We start from the raw sequence: 25,987 nt of genomic DNA on the forward strand, positions 1-25,987 counted from the left end.
TCCATGGCCTTGCCAACAGAATGTTACATGTTCTTTCTTTTTAAAAATATGTTATTACTGATTTTTTAGATAGGAAGGGAGAGAGAGAGAGAAACATTGATGTCAGCTGCCTCCTGCATGCCCCTAGTGGGAATAGAGCCCACCACTCGGACATGTGCCCTGATGGGGAATTGAACTGGGACCTCTCAGTCCATGGGACAATGCTCAATCCACTGAGCCACACCAGCTGGGCTATATTTTCTAATGTTTGCCAGTCTGATAGATAAGATATAGTAACTCAGTGTTGTTTTAATTTACATTTCTCTAGCTATAACACTTTTTTATATATTTAAGAGCAGTTTTATATTTTTGGGAGTAAATTGTTTCCTCCTATCTTTTTCCCCTTTTTCTACTGGGTTTTTGGTCCTTTCATCTTTGATTTTCAGGAGCTCTTTACATATTAAGGATATGTTCATTGCAAATATTTCCTCCCAGTTTGTCAGTTGTCTTTTGCCTTTGTTTGTGGTGCTTTTTTGTTTGTTTGTTTGTTTTGCAATGTAGTATATTATTTTTATGTGCTCAGATCATCAATCTTTTCTTTTATTGCCCCTCTACTTTTAGTCTTTGTATCTATACCAAGATTGAAGAGGAATTTACTCTTATTATCTTCTAGTTTTTGTATTGTTTTTATTTTCTACACTTAAAAATCTGATACATTTAGAATTTATTCTTTTGTGTGGCATGAATTGCATACCTACATTTATCCCCCCCCCCAATTGGCTACCCAGTTGTCCTGGTGCCATTTATTAAAAAGTCCATTTTTGCCCTAGTGATTTGAGATGCCACTTTGATCGTATACTAAATTGCATAGAATCACCTTCAAATATTCATTATTACTCTCTCTGTACTTTGTCATGGTATGGTTTGTCTTATGCTATCTGTTCATTGCCTGTGGCCACAAATAACATTCCAGATTGGTGCTTGCTCTTCTGAAAGAATAGTTAATTATTGTACCAATAATCTTGACAGTTAGAGAATTTTATCTTCTGGCTATGGATTTATAAAACATGGTCACCCACATTGAATCCACACCTATGAAATGCTGCTCCTCCTGTCCAAATGTTATCAGTATCTGTTGTATTGTAAAATCATTAGGCTGAAATTCTAAAATGAGTCTCAGTGCTACTTTGGAAACACTATTGAAACCTTGAAGAATAGCCTCATGAGCACTGGCTTTCCTGAGGTTCATTCTTTGACTCCTTGACGTGTTTTCTTAATTCCGCTGCTGGATCTAGGTAGACAAATTGTAATTCTGTGATTGCTGCCAGAGTCGAGTCATTACAATTACAAGGCAGTGTAACTGTTGTGTGCGCCTATGTCTAGAGTGCAGAGTTTCCTGGCAACAATGATATCCTTGTTAAAATAGAAAACCTAAAAACAAAGTCCAGACGCTGCCTTCCCAGAATGACTATATTGACGCGAGGAGGAATACCATCCTAAAGAATCCTCCTGTTTTCAAATAAACTGATCTCTATGGAGAAATAGATTAATGAAGGCTAGTGCAATATTGTACCTCTCCCCATCTTATAAGGCCATCTTAGGAATCTAAGTGCTATGGGTCTTACAAAGCACCACAAATTCTTGGGCTTCAAGTTTCAGAGTATGTGGAAAGTGTCAGAAATCCAGAGGAATTCTATTTTCTTGCCTTTATTTTTTTTCTTTAATTTTAATACCGACATATTTTAAAGTGAAGAAGAAAGGTGCAGTGAAAAATGAAGCCATGGCTTCTGGAACATGTTATTCTGCCCTTGACCTCCAGAGAGAGCAAGAGGTTATAGTTAAGAAGTAATAATTCCTGGAAAAGAACTCTCCTCCCCTCTCCCCTGCTCTCTGTCTTTCTCCTGCACCCTACCTCCATGAACATGTAGATTTTGAATAATCATGTTCTTTTTACCATTTTCTATTTTCATGTTCCTTTTTGTAACCTTTGCATGGGTTTCCCTAAACCCTTATTAAGTGTATCTGTCTTCTAGTTGTCAGCCTTTTATTCAATTCCCTTATGATGGAGGAGGTGCCTTACTGTTTCAGAAGAGTGATTATAAAGGAAGCCAGATGTAAATTTGTTTCAGCAGGTGGGGCTATTTCTTCAGAAATAGTTTGAGTTCGTTTACCTCCATTGCTCCACTCTGCCTCCTTAAAAGGGCCAATGTATTCTTTTACCCTTGTTCCCACCCACCAACAAAAAACGTTCGCGTGTATGGCTGAAAACAAAACATCGGTCTTTTTGACTAGTTAGAGAACCCACCCTCCAGGTGACTTCTGAAAAGTTTGCCCATCACAAGAATCTCTGCTGATAGAAAAGTCATAGTTTTTAGGGCATGCTTTGTTTTCTGTTGGTCTTGGGCTTGCAGGGGAAGTTATCTCCATGGTGACGGGTCTCCAGTAATTACTTGCTACTTTCTCTGGGACAAAAGCCTGTACAAAAACGATGCCCTTGTTTTAACATTTCCATTTTCTCTCTCCTCTGTGGTTATTGCTAAAATCAAGATGGGTTTGCAGTGCCTGAGTCTGGACCTTAAATGTTACACTGACTCTGAGAGCCTGCCTTCAGGTATGTTTGGGTTGGGTCGGGGTTTTTTTTGTTGCCCTGGCACGGGCTGGCCTACAGGAGCTTCTAGCCCTGGTGCAGTCCGTGCATGGACCTCACCTTTCTTCATAAGATGCATTTGGCTGTAGGTACCGTCTGCATGCTGCTGACTCCCCCATTGTTATCATCATCTCTGGCTTCCCTTCTTAGTGGACTATTTGACATTATCATTTGGATGTCTAATTGGAATTTAAAATTTATTAGAACTCTTGCCCTGGCCAGTTTGGCTCAGCGGTTGAGCGTCAGCCTGCGGACCAGAGTCCCGGGTTTGGTTCCTGCTAGGGGCACGTACCACAAAAAAAAAAAAAAGTAAATAAAATAAAATGTATTAGAACTCTTGACCTTCCCCACCCTAAACCTGTTTCTTCCCCAGTATTCCCCATTCTGGTAAAATGGACTACCGTCTAATGCTCACTTAGGGGTCATTCTAGGTTTCTCATTGTCTTCGCCCACTGCCATCTAATCTGTTAGCTAATTCTATTCTACTTCCAAAATATTTCCTATACCTGCCTACTTTTCTCTCCTGCTTTTTCCTCCACTTCTTCCAGACAACTTCTTATCAGACCATTACGTTAGCTTCCTAACACGTGTAATGAGGGCAAAGGTTTGGAAAAATTTAATGTTTTTCTTTTGTCCCTGAATACACTTGCTCAGAGAAGAGAAAAAAGAATGCAAAATAAAAAAAAGTTAGAATTTGGTTTTTGACATTCAAAATAGGGCTGTATAGAAGGACGACACGCTTGACAGCTAGTCTTTGTAGGGAGAGAAAGGGTTTTAGAAATGTTTTTAGTTTCCATTTACATAGCAAGGATCAGGACTGCAATATTAGATTATAAATTTCTCCCATAGCATACAGAATGTTTGCACTATTGATCGTTAATGCTTTGTAATAAAGCTGGAGTTGAAGATGGAGTCCTGGTAATAAGCCTGTGCTTCTGCCCAAATGGATTTTTGGAGGAGGAAGACAGAAGGGAGAGAGAGAAGGGGATGGTCCTTAGGGGATTCTGATCTTCCCTGGGCCTGCAGCTGAGAGAGAGAGAGAGAGAGAGAGAGAGAGAGAGAGAGAGAGAGATCTGTTAAATACCTGGACTAATACAAGGACAGCGGGTCAGAGGGGCCCCTTCCTTTCTCCCTAGCTTCCAGTCTAGGACACTGGGAAGAGTCACCTGTTGGCTCTGTAAAGGGGCCTTCTTGGCCAACCTGGAGGGTGACCACATAAAAATAAATGTGGAGATGTGGCCAGGGAGAATGAGGGTGTAATGTGTATGCCCATGCCTTCCTTTGTTCTCCCAAGATGTGAACTCAGAGTTGAGAGCCTGCATAGCTGGTGTGGCCCTTTTGAGATGGGGACTTCGAGTCACTCAGAGGGGCCTGTAATGCTAATGAAAGCTGAGGTGACACCAGTCAGTTAGGGAATCACTGGGACCCGACTGAGCTGAGAGCTTGGTTCAGACCAAGATATACACCAACTGCAGCCTCAGCTACAGTCCCTAAGGGCATGGGGACAAGGGACATTGCCAGGGAACCAAAGGAACCAGAGGACCCTACATGCTCTTGAGGACCCTTTCTCCCAAATTCCCAAGGTCACGCATGCTCTCTCCCTCCATACATCATTATGGGGGTCGGGGGCAGGGATGGTACCAAACTCTAAAGATTAAGCACATCTAACCAAAGAGACTGAATTTTATCTAAAAGAACTCTTTAAATTATTGGATGGGCCCAAAGCTGATCCCCTGCTCTGTTTGCTTCCCTGTAGTGGGCAGGAGCTGGTGAGCAAGAATAGATCAGCTCTAGACCGAGTGGACGTCTGTGTCTCTGCACATCTGAAGTTCTGGGTGAGTTCGTTGCGATCCTGCTTCACTGGTTGCTTCCTGCCTCTACCCTCACTGCGTCCCCAGTGCCCACCCCACACAGTGGGCAGAGCAGGCCTCAGAGGTGTGAAAATCTGTCATATCTCTTACCTAGAGCTCCCAAAGGCTTCCCATTGGGCACAGAATGAAGTACCAGCCCCTCACTGTGGCATTCAAGGTCCCACATGATCTGGGCCTGTCTTCCTCTCTGCCCTCATGCTGTTCCTTGTCACCAAGCGCCTCGAACGAACTATGCTGTTTCCATCTCAAGCCTCTGCACTTACCGTGTATGCTGGTGCCTCCCATTTGCCCTTCCAGACCTAACTTCCACCTCTTCTCCCCTTGTCCTGGGCCCCCGGAGGCTGACTGTGCGTCCTGCCTCCGTGGACACTCGCACCTTCCCGCTTCCTGTTGGAATTGACCAGGGGGAACTGCAGGGAATCAGAGCGAGAAGGGAAAAGATATTCAGTCAGGGTATGTATTCCCCTTGTCCTTCCCGGCTAGGTCACCAGGGGTTGGCCCTATCCTTTCATCGAGGGCCATGGCTCCAGGACCCTCCTTATCTTTGAATATCCTTGCACCCTTTGCCCTGCAGGCCAGCAGTGTCCCTGGCTCCCCTCCCCTTTGGTAGCCCGGGGTTATTGCGATCTCTCTTGCTGGTTTCATTAAACTCTGTCTGCACTTTTATACAGAGTCCTGTTTGGATGTCTTCTGCTTCCTACCAGACCTCAGTTGTCACACTGACCTCCTGCGGGCTTCCCACATGCTGGTTTCCTCCTCTCCATCAGTCTCAGCCCAGACGTCACCCCCTCAGGGAGGCCTGCCCTGACTTCCCACCATCTCTGCTCACCCCTGCGTCCTGCCTCCTGTCCTTGACTCTTTATCACAACATATTTTTAATTTACTGCCTTACAGTGGCCATCACCAACACTTGTTTTTGTTCTGTTGTTTCTTACAGTTTCTTCTCATGGGACTGGCAGCCAAGAATGGAGGAGGCTTGTCTGTTTCTCTCCCCATCGTGTGCTCAGCACCGAGAGCACAGCTTGCACACAGCAGGCAGCCAGGACATATTTTGTAAAGAAATGAACGAGGAGCTGACTTCTCATGCTGCCAAGAGGCCTGGGGTGTGTGTGGCAGTGTCACAAACATGTCAGGACGTTGTCTCATTTCCTTGTACCTTTATTGCATAAGGGCACTAACGGTGCTTCTCAGGTACCGTCGGTTAACTAACTCAACCACCAAAACTTAGAAAGTAGCAAAGAAGATACCACATGATTGGATTCCAGATTAAGCCCTTTTAATGGAAAGATGGAAGGGTGTCCCTACCGTCTAATCTCTCTGTCTCCTTTTCCTGGTTTAGGTGTGCCCAGTCTCAGCAGGTGTGGAAACCGCTTTGTGTTTCTTTAGAATCCCGAGGCCGCAGTCGGGGATGGTGCCACCAAGAGAGTATCACAGGTCATTTTCCAGGCCAGAAGGTGGGCTCCGAGAGGACTGTATTGGGATGCTTCGGCTGCATAAAGATAGCAGGGTGAGTGCCTAGCAGAGTGGTTCTCGATATGAGCAGTCCGAGTTGCCTGTGGAACAAGCATAGCTCCCTGGGCTGCATCCCAGGCCCACTGGGTCATTCCAAGGGTTGGGTTCAGGAATCTGTGATTATTCCACAGATGCTTCTGCGACAGGCAAGGTGGGAGCCCCTGGACTGCGGTAAAGAGGATGGGCTCTGCTTCGCCCCCTCAGTCCAGGGAGTTAATTGTGTTGTAAGTGTCCTGAACCATTAGCACAAGGCTGAGGAACCCAACATACTTTATGTTTGAGTCCATAGACATTACCTCTCATGTCCTTGGAATGATTTCTCAGTAGCAATTGGAGTCTTGAAAACTTGGCATTTGAAGGCTGGTAGGATTTTTAGTTTATAAAGTAAGACATGGAAATTTGGAAAGGTTAGCAAACCGAGTTGACCACACTGCCCTTGAGACCACTCTCCCCCTTCTAAGCCTCATTATATAACTCAACAGTTCATTGCATAAAACTCCTTTTATTTTAAAACGAGACACCTATCAGTATCCTATAGTTTGTTGTTGTTTCCTCTTGTTCCTTTCAATACCTTTAGACAGGCCCACATCATTCTATTGCTCTTCACTTGCCTGTGTTTCACAGGTGTTGTGTCTTTTACCAACTGAAAGCAAGACCCTCCACCAGCAAAAAGGTTATGACTTACTTTATAACTGTGGTCTGGAACTGACCTTCAATATCGCCGAGGTGTGTCTGCACCTGTTTCCAAAGAAGACAATCTCGTCAGTGAGTTTAGCATAATTAAGTTGGCCTTGTCTTCAGAAGCCCTCTTCCGCTCCTGTCTTTTCTGTTTGTTGCTTCTAAAGTAGCAGGCCTCTGTGACCAAAATGATGTGTTCATTGGGCCAATGTCAGTTTCTAGTTCTTAAGTGAACATTCGGGTTGTATAGATTTATAGTAATATCAAATCTGAAATTCTCTGATATATATCTTCCATTTATATTATACCATGAATATTTTAAAAAATCAACTTTATTGCCTGGCCAGTGTGGCTCAGTGGATTGAGCATCTTCCCATGGACTGAGTGGTCCCAGTTCGATTCCCGGTCAGGGCACATGCCTGGGTTGCAGGGCTCATGCAGTAGGGTGTGGGCAGGAGGCAGCTGATCGATGTTTCTCACATCGATGTTTCTATCTCTCTCCCTTCCTCTCTATAAAACAAAAACAAAAATAAAAAAAAACTTTATAGAGGTATAATTTACATAAAATAAACTGTACTCATTTAAGTACAATTTGTTACATTTTGCCAAATATGTGCACCTTGTAACCACTACCAAATTCAGATACCAAATATGTTCTTCACCCCAAAAAGTTCCCTCATTCCCTACTGCAGTCACTTTCTCCCTCCACTTTTGGCCCCAGCAAATAGTGATATGCCTTTTGCTAATACAGATTAGTTTGCATTTTCTAGAATTTCATACCAATGATATCATATGTAGATATGATTTTGCGTCTCATTTCTTTTACTCTTAATCATGTTTTTAGGTGTAAATATTTTTCCATTTTGCACTAGTTTTTTTTTTTTAATACCCAATATTTTCAATACTCCTAGCCCCTGCTTCCTTAAACCAGATAACTTAAGCTTGGTATGTGTATTTTCTGTACCTTCTATGAATATTCAATCAACCGTATGCGCATACAAGGGAGCCTAGGTAATTCAGTCTGTAACGATCATCCTCCATGGACACAGAATAGGACAGCAAAGGGCAGAGAATGGATTTGGAGGGACAAAGAGAGACTAATCAGCAGAGGTAGGGAGGTATTTCTGTTTAACTGAGGAGAAAACTGGGAAACTCAGAAGAAGCCTACAAATAATCAATGGCAGAGCCAGGGCTCAATACAGCTCTTTGACTCCAAATCCCACATCTCATTTCCTTCTAAGGTGTTAGGCTCAATAAAAATTTTAAGATCCCAAGGTCAAGAAAATTTAGAACCTGGAGAAAAGATAATGACATTAGTGATGTTGGTGGTAACAATGATGATGGTGGTGATGGTGATCAACATGATGTTAGTGACAGAGGAGATGATGTGATGATTGTGATGATGATGGTTGTGGTAGTATTGGTGATAAGAATGCTGGTAGTGATGATGAAGGTGATGGTGGTGGTGGTGGTGGTAGTGGTGATGGTGATGGTAGTGATGAAGAAGATGATGGTGATGATGGTGGTGGTGGTGGTGGTAGTGGTGATGGTGATGGTAGTGATGAAGAAGATGATGGTGGTGGTGGTGGTGGTAGTGGTGATGGTGATGGTAGTGATGAAGAAGATGATGGTGATGATGGTGGTGGTGGTGGTGGTAGTGGTGATGGTGATGGTAGTGATGAAGAAGATGGTGGTGGTGGTGGTGGTAGTGGTGATGGTGATGGTAGTGATGAAGAAGGTGATGGTGGTAGTGGTGGAGATGATGGTGATACTGATAATGATGATGATATTCTTAAGAACACTGAGATCCATGGAGAATTGAAGGGGTAAAAAATAAAACTCAACCTTTCCATAGTGCTTTCATGTACTTTTTCTCATTTCATCTTCATAACAATCCTGTGCTCTGTGTATTATTATCATTTCCATTTTAGAGGAGGAAACTGAAGCCGAAGTAATTTTCCAACCATTGGCAAAGAAGCAGGTGATAAGCATTTAGTCCACACTTTACATTCAGGTGTTTGTGAAAATCAGTAAGCAAGTATTTTAATGACATCTATTAGGCATTCAACAGATTTGAAAAATATTATCAATTTTTTATGCTTAAATAAAAGCAAAATTTTCTCCTGCAAAGTTATTGTCGTGTCTTAGAAAGAGTTAATCTATATTAACTTGGAGGAATTTTTATTTGTTGTTGTTATTATTAGGTGGGGAAATAAAGATGTCAATAAATGTATATAGTAAGTTCCATTTTCATTAAATGAATTTCACGCATATTGACCTCCAGCTCCCAGTTTGGTTTGGCCACACTGCAGTAGTTTTAGGAGAGCAGCAGGTGGAAGGAGAGGGAGGCCAGGGGGCTATCCCCCAGTCCTGTCTATTTCCTCCTTACTGGGCCCTGGTTTAGGCAGGTGTCCACGGCTCCTGCTGGCCTCCCCTCTCCCACAGCCTGGACCCTGACAAGGTCTCTGTAACATCACTCCTTCCTCTTGCCCTTAAGCTTCGGGATGGTAACTGCTTTCTGTTCGTCCTGGTTGCTGGTTGTTTTACCATCCCCTTGACCTTGCCCACCCCCTTTGTGTCCATTATTAAGCTAATATCACTCAGCTCCTAACTCTTCTGTGCCCTGATTTTTGGTGCCGAGCTGGGACTTTGCATGTTGCACCCCCTTTGCCGGCAACTCCCTGTCCGTTCTGCCAACATGGAGTGCTGCAAGGAGTCTGCAAAGGCTGGAGGAGGCAGATGGACCTGGTGCTCTCTTTGTTTGTTCTTCTTGTTCCAGTCCTCTCTCAACAGCCCATCCCTGCAGCAGCAGCAGGGAGCTGGTGTTGGTCAGGTTGTACCTCTGAGCTTCTGTGTTCAAACAACCAGAGCTCCCCACTTGGTTCCCCAGCCCAAGGAGAGCTGCCTGATTTTACAGGTACTTTCTGTTAACCTCAGTGATCCTTCTCACATATTCAGAGCTCCAACCCCTCTTTTTTTCTTTCTCTTTTTACCATCTTAACGATTTCTAAGTGCACAGGTCAGTAGTGTTGAGTGTATTCACCTCGTTGTGAAACAGATCTCCAGAACGTTTTATCTTGCAAAACTGAAACTCCGTACCCTTTCAACTCTTGCCCGCCTCTCCCAGTTCCTGGCACCCACCATTCTGCATTCGGTCCTTAGGAATGTGACTACTTCAGATACTTCCCGTAAAGATCTCCAATTCTTTCGAACTGTATCTTTTAATTAAAATAATTGGCATAGTTTCTATTTTCCTGATTGGACTCTCTGCAAAGAGTCCCCTCTTTAAATAATTTTCAGTTTGAAGGTGCCTCCTGATTTCTGTTGGGATCCCATCTGATACACTCTCTTGGGGGCAGGATGGCAATTGTTCAAATAACAAAGGTGAAAGATCCTTTTAAACCAAAAGCATTGTATATTATTACTATTGCTGCTAGTAGTAGTAGTAGTATTGCAAATGAGGCCATATCTGAGCCTCCCTTGCAGTGTCTTTTGGGCACTAACCCCCAGAGAGGAGGAATAACAAACACAGGAAAATTGCTGCAACCTCAGAGTTTCTCCAGACCCTTGTGGCTCTGGGCTTGAGGGTCAGAAAGAGAAACCAAGATGGGAATCCTGTCTCCTTCCCTAAGGCAGGGTGTGGGGAACATGGTAAAAGTCTCATACTCTTATTCACAAGATAATCTGGGGAAGAAGCCAGGTTGTCTGTGTCCTTAAGTGATACCGAGACTCTGGCTCCAGTCAAGATGAGGCTATGATCCCAGATGTCAGTCCCCAGTGACTCAGCGACACTTTGACATCCTGACTTAAAATGAAAAATCTGGTTGCTTTTCCAGAGTAGTTAAAGACTGGAAAATCCCCAACCACCGGCCAACTCACAAATGCCAGACACTCCTTACAGCCATGGCCCTGGCAGCCTGGGGCCCCAACCTCTTTACGAGGAGCCCTCCTTTCTGAGGGGTCAGATGGTGAAACGAGGCTCTGAGCGTTCTCGCTCAGGGGCTGTAAAGGGGCAGCAGGAATTGTGGGAAAGTCTAGTGAGGAGGGCCTTGGCTTCCCTGAATAGTGTGCCCGGCTGGCTGTGCGTTCTGGAGAATACAGTCAACCCCTGACAGGACAGAAGGCCTCAAAACAGGGAGAAGATTAGGCGTTTCTGTAGCTGCTGTTAATCAAGAAAACCTGAGCAACAAGGGCAGGCTATTGCTTCTTCTGAAACTGTTTGACTGGCCTGGCCTCTTTTGGGTAGGAGCAACCATGAGAAAAAGCTCATCTATGTGAGTTTTGTGGTTGGATGTTATGGGACACACACATGAGCTACTCCCCCAATGCCCAGTCTATAAACCCCACAAAATTATTTGCAAAATCGTGTGTGTGCATGGGAATCTGGAACACTTTTCTGGGGTCTGTAAATTTATCTGATTCACAAAAGGGTCAACATTGCCTCCCAGCCCCATCCCCAAATTGAGAACAGCTCTAGATGATGAGTCACTGGAGGGCCAGACCATGACCTTCATCCTTGAATCTCCACTAGCATCCTTCCCAGTGTGATTTGTGCAGTCTTTTAATGAGTATTTACCAAATCGAACATATATAAGCAGACTTCAAATTCTAGGAAACCACGATAAGTCCCTTCTGTCCTGAAGGTGGGCCTGTGATGGGAGACCCTTTTCAGGATCTCAGTTACAGTTCCTTCTATTTGTGGGTGGCTCTTCCCACAGGGATCTCGACATTAGAGAAGATGAATACTAATTTTGGGGGCTTAGTGCTAATATGGGATTCCTCATTAATACTCCATACTCTCCGCCCCCCCGACACACTTTTATAATCTGAAAATAATGATCTCCTCCCATCTCTACTATTCAATGACATCATTATGGGGAATCATGAGAAAATGCGAGGAAGGACTTTTATCGTGAACTTGAAGTCATGGTACTAGTTCTGATGGATGAGATAGGAGTTGGGCACTTCAGTTCACTTCCAGGTTATTAGAGGGGAAAAAAGAGACAAATTGAGGGAGGAAAATAGATCAAGCGAGGTACTGTCATTAAGATCATAGTAAAGTAGATGAGTAGGGAAGAAAGAACTTTGAGTCCCTGCGCCGAGGGCGGGGGGCAGAAGCAGGGAGGAGGGTGTCAATGGGGGAAAAAGGAGAAACATCTGTAACAAAAATAATTAATTTAAAAAAAGACTGAGCAATGGAAATGAATCAGAGTATTATGGGAAGTGAAAAGACTATCAATTTTTTAAAACCATAATCCTCTTCTTAGTTGGAATTATTTTCCTCTTCATTTTAGTTATGGCTACTAATCTGCTAGAGACTCTGAGATGGGGGCACAGAGGTGGGGAATAAGAACCATGTTTCATTGATTCTAGAATGCACATTCTTTACCTTCCAACATCTCTGGGGACCAGTTGATGGTGTCAGCTATGCTCAATAGAGATTCGGTCATTAATATTGACAAAACTCGGTCACAGTCATCAGCTCATATTGTCATCAGCTCAGTTGAATTAAGTGTATTGTTGTTACTGTGGGTATTGAGTTGACTTGCCATTTCAAAGGTCCTCAAAGATATTACACAATGCTTTGGCATTGAAATGAAAAAATTATCATGAATGCAGAAAGGCACAGAAGCAGAAGCAGGACTCGAATCTGATACTGGTGAAGCAGATATGCATAGTTGGAGGAAGGAGCACAATTGCATTGTTTTTGCAAAGTGGCAACTGAGTGCTTTCTGGGAGCTAAGAGAGGAAGAGAGCCATCCCCACAGTAGAAGAAACTTACTGAGATCCTTGATGGGATTGCCATCACAAGCCCAACCAAGTGACACGAGAAACTGCCATCCTCTCTTGGGTGGATGAAAGAAACGTCAAACGACAGGCTTGAATGACTGTGGAGGATTATGGCTAAGGCATTGTGTCATAGTTTAATGGACAGTGTTTTTTCCTTTGTGGCACATCAGAAAAGGTGTTTTAGAAAGTCCCTGGAAAATGGTACAAATGCAGGCTTATGACATTCAGGGAGTCACTACCATTTTACAGGAAAGACAGACCCAATGCCTCTTTGATGGTGGGCTTACACTTAAGAGATTCGGCACAGAGTTGGCAGATAGTTGACCAGGCACCTTTAGTAGGTGCATCCTGTCTGTGGATACTATTTGCCAAATAACTGTAATGAGCAGGAATAGAACAGGTCTGAAGTATGGAGGGGAAAGAACCTGTCCTCTTAGACATATGAACTTGAGATGGACAAAGGATTTTTTATAAAAATCCATTCATAAAAATGGATAGTTTTTCTTTTAATCCTCACCTGAGGATATTTTTCCATTTATCTTCAGATAGAGTGGGAGGGAGTGGGGGAGAGAGAGAAACGTGGATGTGAGACACATGGATTGGTTGCCTCCTGCATGACTCTAACCAGGGCTGGGGACCGAACTACAGTCAAAGTAGGTGCCCTTGCCCTGGCCAGTTTGGCTCAGCGGTTAGAGCGTCGGCCTGCGGTCTGGAGAGACCCGGGTTCGGTTCCCGCTAAGGGCACGTACTTCGGTTGCAGTTTGTCCCCGGCCCTGTTTGGTCGTGCGGGTGGCAGCCACTCGATGTGTCCCTTCATGTCGATGTTTCTCTCTCTCTCTCCCTTCCTCTCTCTCCCTCCCACTCTATCTGTACAAAAAATGGAAAAATACCTCGGGTGAGGGAAAAAAAAAAAAAAAAAAAAAAAAAAAGTAGGTGCCCTTGACCAGAATCAAACCCTTGACTCTTTGGTACTCGGGCCAACAATCTAATTGCTGAGCCAAACCGTCCAGGGCCATAGTTTTTTATTTAAATAAAATGTTCGCAGTATTGGGGTGCTTCTTACAAAATAGCAAGAATTAAACCTAAATTCTTAAAAAGTCTATCAGTTTCATACATCACAACAAATAAAATGTTCTGAAGTAAATTTGACTAGTAAATATTTAATTGTCTTAAAGATTATATCTTTAAATTTACCAAGCATGATTATTTTATGAGCAGATGAAATTCTATATAATCAATTATTAATGCATCTAGAATAACAAAATTAACTCAGCTTAATAAAAACACCAGAAAATTAAATATTGTATATATCTACATTTCTGCAAATTTTTATTAACAAACAGAACCTGAATAAAAGGAGTACATACAATTTATTTCCTTATGTATTCCAACCCATCCCCACCTAGACTTTCCTCATATATGGATAAAAAATCGGAGACATTTCAAGTTCTTAATTCTTCATCAAGTTTATGATAATTTTTAACCTGGGGTTCATGGGCAGAGGTTCATGTATGGGCTCCAAGGAGCCAGTGTACCCCTGAAATTATGTGAAAAGCCTCGGTATTATTTGCTTTTTGGTAGAGTCAGGGAGAGGGATTATAGTTGTCACCAATTTCTCAAAAGTGTCTATTTTTTTAAAGAACAAGAGCATCCGTGAACCACTGGCCCCACCGGGGATCAGCAGCGACCAGGCCCGGACCCTCCTGACAATGGGCACGTTGAGGAGCGTTTTGTTGTAGCAGGAAGCTGGGCTAGACCCGGCGGCAACTCTCGACACCAGACACCTGGGAAATGGGCTTTGTGATTCTGTCTGGGTTTAGGGATTCGGGTGCCAAAATGTCCCTGCTCTTCCTCAAAATAAACAAACACAAGCCACTGCATTCCTGTGCCATCCAGGTTTAATCTGGCACTTTGAACTGTTCATTTAAGTGACAAAAACCAGGACCTAATTTTTCAGTTTTCTTCTCACTCTGGCAGGCCAGAGATACCCTGACCGTGATAAGGATAAGCTTGGGGGAGGGCCGGAGGGACTGCATCCAGGCCACTTGCCACGGGGATGACTTTTATTCTCTGATCTGACCATGTGAGAAGGCTCAGTCGGATGGATTCTCCCCGAGTCCGTGGCTTTCTCTCCACCCAGGCCTGCCTGCCTGGGATTGACGCACAGCCTCCGAAAGTCCCAGGTGAAGAGGGGACTTGAGCCTTAGGAATGTCTCAGGCTTGGAGCAAGCATCAGAATGTGTTGGAGAGCTTGTTAAAAACACAGATTTCTTGGATCACCCCCAGAGAGTCTGATTTAGGAGGTCTGGGATGCAGTCCTGTGTTTATCTGTTTTTTACGTTAGTATTTTTGAGTGATTTTGAGAAAGGGGCCATGAAGTGTCTGTTCTTCTGAATGTTGAGAGTTTGGATGAAGAGAGCATCTGGGCCCGTAAACATTCTGTCCTTGAATTCATCGTCAGGTCTGGGTGCTCTCCTCATCTTCAGAGAACGGCTGAGAGGGCAGCCTGAGCCTGTCTCTGCTTCCACAGATGTGATGCCAGGGCCAGGATGACACGGTCCTGGTGCCATGGCTCCGTTGGTGCTGGCAGCTGGGAAGTTCCTGCTCAGCTCATCCACCTCCAGCATTTCAGCATTTCTCCCGAACCGAGGAATCTCATCTCCTGACCGGGCCCTGAGGGTGGGATGAAACATCTTGGGGCTGCGCGTTTCCAAGCCCCTGATCCAGCAAGGCTGTGCACTGAAGACCCGACGAAGAGAATGTCCAAAGTGGCAGCTTCTGTAGTCTTCTGTGTGGGAGGGGGGCAGTGGTGTAGAAAAGCACCCGTCTGGGAGTACTAAGCCATTCATTCATTCATTTATCCATTCACTCACTAAATACTTGACTGCTTGCCATGTGCTAAGCACTGTGTTGGGTGCTGGGATTGAAGGGTGAACAAGACATAGGCCATGCCTTCCTGGAGCTCTTACTCCAGCAGAGTGAACGGCATTGAAAAAACGGTTCTAAAGTTTCTACGTGGGAGGGGGCTTCAGTCTGGTTAAGGGAGAAAGGGAGTGGTATAGAGGTTTGTCTTGGAGGTGACTTTGCATTACAAAATGACCGGTCTCCTCTCATATTGTGTTTATTTGGGGTAGATGGTGAGGAAAGACTGATGGAGATTGTCAAGTGGCCAAAGACATTCCCTTTCCCAATAAAGCACCAGGCCACCCCTTGGTGCCAACACCAGAGAGTAAACAAATCATTATCTAATTCATTTAATCAATCAATCAATTGATTAGTTAATGACAGTTGCAAGTGTTAAGAGGTATACCTCATTGTGGAAGCTTATGAAAAGGATACTTAGTTGGGTACGGCATGAGGAAAAGATTTCTTAAACAGGTGACTTTTAACCTGAGACCAGAAATAGGAGGTGAGAATGGGCACGGAGTGAGTGGTGTGTTGGGGCCCAGGCAGGGTGGCCGAGCTGAGGAAGCACGAGGGAGTGTTACAATGAGGTTAGAAACAGGGTGAGATCTTGCAGGGCTTATGGAGTTTTTTCTTTCTACTCATTGGTCTGTGGTTTTGAGTCAGTTTCCTGATTTCCTATCTGTAAAATGGGGACAGAACCAACCTGACAAGGCTGCAGCAAGGAAGAAAAGTTGCTTTGTAAAAAAGTAGCATTACAAAAACAAAATGCTTATGAGTGCTCAGTGTCTGGTAAGTCATTTTATTCACTTGAAAATGATAGACTGGTTTTGGCAGAAGCCCAAATGGCCCCCCTACCCGCCACCCCAGCGCCAAAGCCTTTCTGTGTCGGGAAAGGAGGCCAGTCTGTCCTGTTCCACCAACCCTGGCCCTGATGGCCTTGCCTCCTCCCAGTCTTCTCTGGGTTCAGCCAGAGGTGGCAGTTCCTCCAATGGGCTGTTTTTCTTGTGTCTGTGTTTGCCATCACTTTCATTTACTCTCTTGACGTCTATGACTTAATGCATTCTAACCCATTTATTTTGTTGACTTCTTTTTTCGAAGTTTGGGAACAGCAACCTGTGGTTAGACAAACATGCATTTTTTATAACTCAGTAAATCCATATTAATGGAATCTGTAGACATTGATGAATCAACATGACATTTGGTGGTGGCGTCACTGAACAGGAATTGTACCTAGCATTTATTTAAATTTTATATATCAAGTATTACATGGTACACCAATGGTGGGTGGAGATTCTTTGATGAAATGAAGATCTGTCTGCTCTTCACTCTCTCCTCTCTTTGTTGTCTCCCTTTTTAAAATCTGGGTAAACACACACATGCAGAATTTCTAGATTGAACCCGATCATCTGCCCTGAAGAGCTTATTGTCAACTTTACAAGAGTTTATATAACACCTTTCCTCCCATGCACAGGTGTACCCTCACATTAGCACTTCTTCTTGATTCCATATGTGTTTACTAAAATTTAGTCAGGAAGCAGATTCCTCTGACTTTATGAATGAAGCAAACATAGAACCAGTCTCCAGACTGAGAGTCAGGGGCCCTGAGTGCCAGTGTCGGCTTAGCCCTTTGCTAGCTCTTTGACATTACATGGGGTGGATTTGACTGCAAGTAACAGAAAACAACAAGTGACATCTTACACAAAGAGAGACTGATTGATTTGATTTTTTACATAACAAGAAGGCTAAAAGCGGGAAGTCGCTGGCTTGATGCAGCCACCAGCTGAATGATGTCTTCCAGGACCAGGGCCCCATGTCTTTCCTTTCCACAACCAGCATGTGACTCTTTTATCCTCATGCTTTCAGCGTTATTGTTACAAGATGCCCACCCCAGCACCAGACTCCATGGCTACTCAGGCAGGATAAACAGGGAAGGATGATACATCCATGTCTGGCTTATATTCCCAAGAAATCAGATTTCTAAGAAACCCTCCCAGCAGATGGCCACTGGTCAGAACTCTCATGTAGCTACTCATAGCTGCAAGGGGAGACTGAGAAACTATTTCGTTGTTTAACCTTGTAAGTGGAAAGTAGAAAAAGATGAAGGGGTTAGAATGCCTATAGAATTAGTCTAGGGGCAGCACCCACCCTGGTGTCCTTGGACAGTCTATGTCGTTTTGGACATGTTTCCTCAGTTATAAAATGAGGTGGTTTAACCAGAATCTAGATGCTCTCTGGGTTCCTTTTAGTTCAAAAGCAGGGATTCAAATCACCTGGAGATCTTGTTAAAATTCAGATGATCGCGGTGGGGGTGTGTGGGTGGGGATGATGGGGCGAGGTGGGAGCAAGTGATAGGTAGCTCGAGAGTCTACAGTTCTTACAGGCTCTCAGGTGGTGGTGAGGCTGCTGGGCCACACTTTGATGTGCAAGATTCCAAAGAAGTATGAGTCCTTAGACAGCTTTCTGCTTTTCTCAGTAGATAAATCAGCTTAAGGCAAAGATCATGCAACTTCCTAAGTTGCCTAGAATGATTTTGAATTCATAGAAATATTCCTTCCATCAACAACTGTGCACTTTTCTACTGATTTTTCAGTATTTCTAGAGATAGAAGAAATATAAGAACTCAGTCTTAAGGCTATATAAGCAGTTAGAAAGAGAATAGGGAAGAGGAAATAACTTTTCTAATTTCATTCTCACAACAATCCCGCGAAGCCCTATGATTACTCTCTTCTCACAAATAAGGAATCCGAGACTCAGGGAGGTTATATTATTTTTGTAAGGTCATGTAGCTGGTAGACAGGGTTTAGATTCTAACCCAGGTCTCTGATTCTGAGGCCCATGCTTTTTCATTTCACCATGCTGACTCTTGCAGAAGCCCACGTGTAAGAGATAGGAAGGACTAATACAAGACAGTTCCCAATTGAGTGGTAATTAGCTTGGCACAAACCTGCCCATGCTCATTAGTCTTCATTTGCTTCTCCAGATCCATTCTCCATTTTTCTCTGCAGTTCCTGGGAGGCTGACCTCTACCTGTGCTCTGGCCTCCCCAGCTGGGTCCGGCCAATGGGATTCACCTACAAGAGACTGGCATGTGGAAGAGATGGAGGTTGGGTATTTATTCAATGCCTTTTCCCATGGTTAGGCAGTAGCTGTGTTTCTACTTTAAGGTCACAACTTGGGTGGCCTCTCCTATGCCTCCCACTGGTTTCTAGTGATGGCTTCTTCCCCTTGTCCCCTCAGGTCTTGGGGATAACTGCTTCCTCTGTTGCTAGTCCTTGGGTGCTTCAAGGTCCCTTTGTTTGCCTTAACCCTGCTCCACTCCATAAATAGTCCCGTTGGTTGCCTTTTTGAGGTGCTGCCTGTGTTCTGATGAGACCTTGACAATGACTCATTTTCTAAAAGATTTCAGGTAGTGGTAGATAGTGTTAAACCCTGCAGAAGCAAGCAGGATATTTGGGAGACTGCAATCATTAGAACTTGGGGATAGGTTAGGACTGCAGCTGGGTTGGGACAGGTGGGGAAGATTTGCAGAGATAATGGTGAGAAAATATTCGAGAGAAGCATCAAGCAAAGACAAGGATTAAGGAGCCATGGGAATTTGTTTCCATTTGGAGAGCAATATTAAAGTAAGTTGCCTGGAGTGAAACCAAATAAGGGTGGGTTATTGTAATAATGCAAACATTATTAAAGTGATGTATCAATGTGTTCTACGTGCTTTACCTGAACTAAGTCATTTCATCATCAATAGTCCTGAGATTTTCCCATTTTTAGAGGAGAGGAGGAGGAAACTGAGGCACAGAGAAGTTAAGTTGCCAGGATTTGACTCTGTGGTATGGCTCTGAGCTCACCCTGGAACAACCATGCTGTGCTGAAGCATAGACGCCATGGACTGTTTTGTTGGAGTAGGGATGAGAGCGGAAGAAAGTGGCGTTTAAGAGAGGAGCTGGCGGGCAGCACAGAGGTATGCTGGGAAGAGCAGGGGAGTCTGCTGTGCCCTCCGCAGAGCCTTCGGTTTAGCATCACTCTGGGTCAGGTGTTGGAGTCAATTGAGTTGGTTTATGGTTTTTATCTGCCCTTTTCTGGATGTATTGACAGAATAATCCTCACCTGGGGTTATATTTATTGATTTGAGAGAGAGAGAGAGAGAAAGAGAGAGAGAGAGAGAGAGAGAGACATTGATCAGCGGCCTCCTGTATGTGTCTGGATCAGGGATGGAATCCATAACCTAGGTATGTGTCCTAACCAAATGGAGCTGCAACCTTTTGGTGCATGGGAGGATGCCACAGCTAGCTGAGCCACCTGGCTAGGGCTGCCTCTCCTTTTCATATGCCTGTTGACCTTTGACAAATAGGTATTTCTCCAGAACAAATGATTTTTGGGGGGAACAACAAAGAATGGCAATTTGGGACATGTGGCCTAACCCTCCGCAGACCACAGAAGTCCAGAAGACAAAGAAGAGGAAGCTCTTTTATGGACATGGGAGGGGCTGTTGTAAACTAAGCATCAATTGGAGGAAACTGAAAGTTTGAAGTGTAGTGACCTTTTATTGGCTGAATTATAGAAGCCTCCCATTGGCTGAGCTGTACTGGGCGGGGAGGAAACTTTTCTTCCTCTGGCTCCCTGCTGAGGGTGGTTCCAGATGTGTCTCCACCTCTGGGGTGAGTAGTGTATGTTGAGTGACAAGTTCCTGAGAATTCTCTCTTCCAGCCTCCTGACTCCAGGGTCTGGCCTGGGTCGGGGCACTGGGAGCTGCTGTTTTGTCAGCACAGATGTGGAAGGGCCTGGGGAAGGGGACCCCCCAGCCCTGGCAGAACCCCTGGGGAGTGAGGGAGAGCCCATTAAATAGTATCAGCATACTGGTTTTTGTCTTTAATCTGTTCAGAGATGAAGCTCTTTAGCAGCCAAGATTGCTCCAGTTGCCTGCTTCGCTTCTTTCTGTTTTCCACCTGGAAGTATAGGTTGGTTATGAGTCTAATTTTCCTCCTCTAGGAAATGGCAGTGACAAAAGCCACCTGATGTGCAATGTGAATGTGTGTGAGGGCACATATCACGGAGACTAACCCAATGTAGGTGTTCACAAATGGGTGCAAATTCCCCTTTCTCTTAGTCCACCTTCCTTTTGTTAAAAGATGAACTGAGGCATATTCAAATTTTTAAGAGTTTATTTGAGTAAAATAATTGCAACTGGGCAGCACCAAACCGGAAGTGCTTGGGAGGCTCCATTGGCAGGAGCTCCAGAGAGAGACTTTTATAGAGAAAAGGCAGAGGAAAAGTAAATAAATTATATATTTTTTAATTTTTTAAATTATTTTTATTAATTTATTTTTGTTACAGATGTTTCTCCTTTCCCCCCCATTGAAACACACACACACACACACACACACACACACACACACACACCCTCCCCAGCTTTGTTTTTTATGTCCATTGGTTATGCATACAAGTTCTGTGGATTATCTCTCCCCCGCCCATCCCCTCTTCTGAGGTTTGTCAGTCTGTACCTTATTCTATGTCTCTGGGTCTATTTTGTTCATCAATTTGTTTAGTTTATTATATTCCACATGTAAGTAAGACCATGTGATATTTGTCTTTCTCTGCTTGGCTTGTTTCACTTAGCATAATACTCTCCAGGTCCCTCCATGCCATCTCAAAGGATACGAGCTCATTCTTTCTTACAGCTGCATAGTATTCCATCGTGTATATGTACCACATCTTTTTTATCCACTCATCTACTGATGGACACTTGGGCTGTTTCCAGATCTTAGCCATTGTAAATAGTGTTGCTATGAACATAGGGGTACATATATTCTTTCTGATTGGTGTGTCAGGCTTCTTAGGGTATATTCCTAGAAGTGAGATAACTGGGTCAAAGGGCAGTTCAATTTTTAATTTTTTGAGGTAACACCATACTGTTTTTCATAGTGTCTGCACCAGTCTGCATTCCCACCAGCAGTGTACTAGAGTCCCCTTTTCCCCACACCCTCGCCAACATTTGTTTGATGATTTGTTGATGGCAGCCATTCTGACAGGTGTGAGGTGATACCTCATTGTTGTTTTAATTTGCATCTCTCTGATGATTAGTGATGTTGAAAATTTTTCATATGTCTCTTGGCCATTTGTATGTCCTATTTGGAGAGGTGTCTCTTTAGGTCCTCTGTCCATTTTTTAATTGGGTTCTTTGTCTTCCTTTTGTTGAGTTGTATGAGCACTCTATATATTTTGGAAATTAACCCCTTATCTGATGTGTCATTGGCAATTATGGTTTCCCATGTAGTGGGTTTCCTTTCCATTTTGACAGTTGTTTCTTTTGCTGTGCAGAAGCTTTTGAGTTTGATGTAGTCCCATATGTTCATTTTTTTCCTTTGTTTCTCTTGCCTTAGCTGTTGTATCAGTGAAAATTCTGCTGCGTATGATGTCTGAAATTTTGTTGCCTACATTTTCTTCTAAGATTTTTATGGATTCACGAGTCACATTTAAGTCTTTTATCCATTTTGAGTTTATTCTTGTGTATGGTGTAAGTTGGTGGTTTAGCTTCATTTGTTTGCATGTAGCTGTCCATTTCTCCCAACACCATTTATTGAAGAGGCTGTCTTGACTCCAACTGTATGCTCTTGCCACCTTTGTCAAATATTAACTGAGCATATTGTCTTGGGTCAATTTCTGGGTTCTCTGTTCTGTTCCATTGATCTATCTGCCTGTTCTTGTGCCAGTACCAGGCTGTTTTGCTTACACTGGCTTTGTAGTATAACGTGATATCTGGTATTGTGATCTCTCCTATGTTGTTCTTTTTCAAGATTGCTGTGGCTATTCAGGGAATTTTTTTTTTCTTTACTGACCTCAGAGGGAGATGAAGGGAGAATGAGAGAGAGACAGAAACATCTATGACAGAGAACATCGATTGGCCACCTCCTGCATGCCCCCACTGGGGATTTGGCCCACAACCTGGGCATGTACCCTGAGTAGAAATGGAACCTGCGACCCCTCGGTGCATGGATCGACGCTCAACCACTGAGCCACACCTTGAGGTATTTACAGGCTTAGATTTTGGGTTGTTTAGTAGGCCACTAGTGCATTGGAGCCACCTCATTGTAATGGCCTCCTTGTCAAGGAATTTAATACTTTGTTTTGCTTAAAGTCGTTATGCAATGATACTAGGGGTGTTGGAAGGTTGTTTTACTTTCTTCCTTTTTAATCCCTTCCTTCCTTTTTTGCAACTTCTTGTTATGAAAAATTTCAAACAAATATAAAAGTAAAGAGAATAATGAATGTACCTTTATCATTATCTAAGCTGAACAATGTTCAACAGCTTACATATTTGGTTTATCTGTTTTATTTTTGCTAAAGTATTTTCAAACAACCCCAAATGTCATTTCACTTCAAGTACTTCAGTATGCATTTCTAAAAATATAAGGATGTTTTCTTGCACAGTGGCATTAATACATCTGACACAATTAACAACCATTCCTTAGTAGAAAGTATTACCCAGACCATGTTTAAATATGTCCATGGGCCAGCAAAGTCTTTTTGCAGTTGATTTGATTGAACTGAGATTCCAACATGGTGAGGGGCGTGCAAGAGAAACCAGATACATAGGGCCCCATTTTCAGTCATTAAAGTTCAGGAATATTTTTTGCCTTTTGCACAATGACTCAGCTTTGTCAAACAAAGTACACCCTAACATTTGTGGTTTTGACTGTGTGGAAACAACTGCACACATATATGGCATTTAGCAGTCTGCTGAGGCACAAACGTGAATCCTAGGCACTCCCAGGGCTGTGTTTCAGAGGGAGTTGCTTAGCTAGCAGGGGTGGGGAACCTTTTTATCTTCCAAGGGCCATATTTATAACATCATGATATTTATAACATCATTCACGGGTCATGCAAAATTATCAACTTAAAAATTAGCCTGCTGATTTGGTGAGGTATGTGATGTTAGCTGGTATTGATTTCGAAGGCCTTATAGGCCCTCGGGCTGGACAGTCCCCACCGTGATAGAGAGTGCACCTAGCTGATTGCTGGCAACTGGCTTCTCAATGATGCTTGTTGTTTCTGATTTTTAAAAAAATTTTGCCAAGTAAGGACACTAAAAATATCTCCTATCAGCATCATTTCATAAGAGGAGGGACAATTTAGTACTAAAAGGGCACGGTTGACATTATCCAGGAAATGATAGTTGGCCACCTTATGTTGACATATACAGGGGTAGGCGACAGTAGGTTTACAGTTGTGAGTATGTGAAACAGAGAGTTCATTCCTGAGTTAATTATTGTATTATTTTCATCCCTGGATATCTGTTCCAGGGTTCTGGTTTTCTCATTTTACCATGGGCTGGTGAGCACTTTGTCACAGGTTGGTATTTGGGAAGCATTCGTCTACTCAAGATTGCTTGGATAGTAAAAGCTTGTGAAGAGATAAAAATGTCATTCCGTTTTGAAAAATAGTCATTGAGTGGGAGATGAAATTTAGTAACATTGAAAATGAAGCTAACTTGTGAGATGGGGACAGGCACAGGGAGCGGTGCCATTTTTCTGAACTGTGATTTGGGGGCATGTCAGGAGCAGGTATAAATGTTTCCAGATTCTTGCAGAAGACGGGTTGGATCAAGAGATGTCAAAAATTAATTATTTTTTTTAAATCGTTAGACTTCTTACTAAACTTCCTCTTGGCTGCCAGGAATTCTTATCTCGCTCACATTTTTCAAACCCACATTCCCGTCCTTGTGCCCCACACTTGTCGTCTGTTGTGTGAGCCCACAGCCATCACAGCCCTGAACCTCTCCCACCGCCTGACACCAGCGCTAATGCACGTCTGTCTCTCACGGACTCTGCTCTGCTGTTTCAGACGCACGTACCCAGTTGCTTTTCAACAGTCTCACCTGAGCGTCTCTGCAGGGCCCTCCTACTCTCTCAATCCGGCTCCTCCTCCTCACTTCCCCACTGCACAGAACGGAGAAGTTGCTCATGCCAGAACCTGAGAGTTCTTCCCAGTACATCCATCACCCTGCACATTTACCCTGTTACTTATTCCTGAAGCATTTACTTCCAAATATACCTCCAAACTATTTGCTTCATGCCATAACCATTGCTACCACCCCAGTCTCCATCACCGTTACCGTTTCCCTGGGCTATTGCAACAGGCCCTCTTATTTCCCATCTCTGATCCCATCAATCCACTGTTCACATAGTAGCCAAATGACTTTCTTTTTTTTTTTTTTTTTTTTATCCTCACCCGAGGATATTTTTCCATTTTTTGTACAGATAGAGTGGGAGGGAGAGAGAGAGAGAGAAACATCGATGTGAAGAGACACATCGAGTGGCTGCTACCCGCATGACCAACCAGGGCCGGGGACAAACTGCAACCGAAGTACGTGCCCTTAGCGGGAACCGAACCCGGGTCTCTCCGGACCGCAGGCCGATGCTCTAACCGCTGAGCCAAACTGGCCAGGGCTCAAATGACTTTCTTAAAATGGAAATTGTGTTATGTTGCACCCCCTTTTCAAAACCCTGAGGATATTTAGAACAAAATGAAAGGAAAAAACATCCCTAACAGGGCCTACATGGCGGATGTGATCTGCTCACTACCCAACTCGAACCTCATCTCAAGCTACTTTGCTTTTCAGGTACCGTCTCAATGACACAGGGTAGACTCTGATATCCTCAGACACTCAGAGCCCTTTCCTGCTTTAGGGAAAATCCTCTCCACCCAACCCACTCTGCCTGTTTCCCCTCCAGACTGCAGGTTTCCCAAGGACAGAACCTTGACTGTCCCTCTCATTAATGAATAGCCAACATCCCACATGGTCCCAGGCAGAGAGCAGGTGCTTGGTTCTATGTTGAATGAGTGAATGACTATTCCAATTAATATCAAAATTCTTCCATCTCTATAAAAAGAGGCCATATTTTTGCTAGATCACCCAAACTGATGTTGGGCCTTGAGTATTCAGGCCAGTATTTATCTTTATATTCATAATAATGGACCTTTCTATTAAATAAAGTACATTGTATTTTAAATGAGTGCTGAGACCAACCCCATTTTATCTGCATTACCAAAATTGCCAAGATTCCTGTAAAACCCCTGAAAAGGATGACCCCCGTGTCTTTAATAAAGTGCTAATCTGTCCATTTCAGAAGGACAGAGACGTATAATACATCCATTTAAAAAAACTAAGTGCCTTATTAATGCTGGTCATTGAAAAGGCTAAAATCAAATGACTTAAAATGGCCTCATAACTTAAGCTTGCACTTTTATTGCAGTGTTAAGAGTCAACATATTTGTAGAACCATTTTCTATAATACTTTTCAATAAATTATATAATTATGTTTCCTTCTGTTGAATGGAAATTAAATGTTTTCTGAGAACTGTCAGCCATGAGCTCCCCCTTTTCTAATCCCCTTTTACCGCATTGTGTAGTGACTCACCTTCAGCACCATATCTTATCTGTTAATTATCTCCACTTTCCCGTTTAGCTTTTTATCACATGCTAATTTGCTACTTTTTACCACATGCTAATTTGCTACTTTTTACAACATGCTAATTTTGTCCCTACTTTTATTTTGTGATTTATCTCCTCAGCTATACTATAAACTTCTTGTAAACAGAGGTTGGT

General features: G+C 43.5%; 1 protein-coding gene across 1 annotated transcript in view; it reads left to right on the forward strand.

Moving 5' to 3' along the window:
• The first annotated feature begins 2,522 nt into the window (after positions 1–2,522).
• Positions 2,523–25,987, forward strand: part of LOC118623370 — a 44,998-nt gene continuing 21,533 nt past the window's right edge. The window contains exons 1-5 of the mRNA XM_036250858.1: positions 2,523–2,590; positions 4,383–4,461; positions 4,592–4,763; positions 5,435–5,600; positions 5,837–6,004. Of these exons, the coding sequence (XP_036106751.1) occupies positions 4,693–4,763; positions 5,435–5,600; positions 5,837–6,004 (405 nt within the window). The 5' untranslated portion in view covers positions 2,523–2,590; positions 4,383–4,461; positions 4,592–4,692. The remainder of the gene's footprint in view (positions 2,591–4,382; positions 4,462–4,591; positions 4,764–5,434; positions 5,601–5,836; positions 6,005–25,987) is intronic.

This window comes from Molossus molossus, unplaced genomic scaffold, assembly GCF_014108415.1.
Source record: "Molossus molossus isolate mMolMol1 unplaced genomic scaffold, mMolMol1.p scaffold_m16_p_1, whole genome shotgun sequence".
Taxonomy (NCBI): Eukaryota; Metazoa; Chordata; class Mammalia; order Chiroptera; family Molossidae; genus Molossus; species Molossus molossus.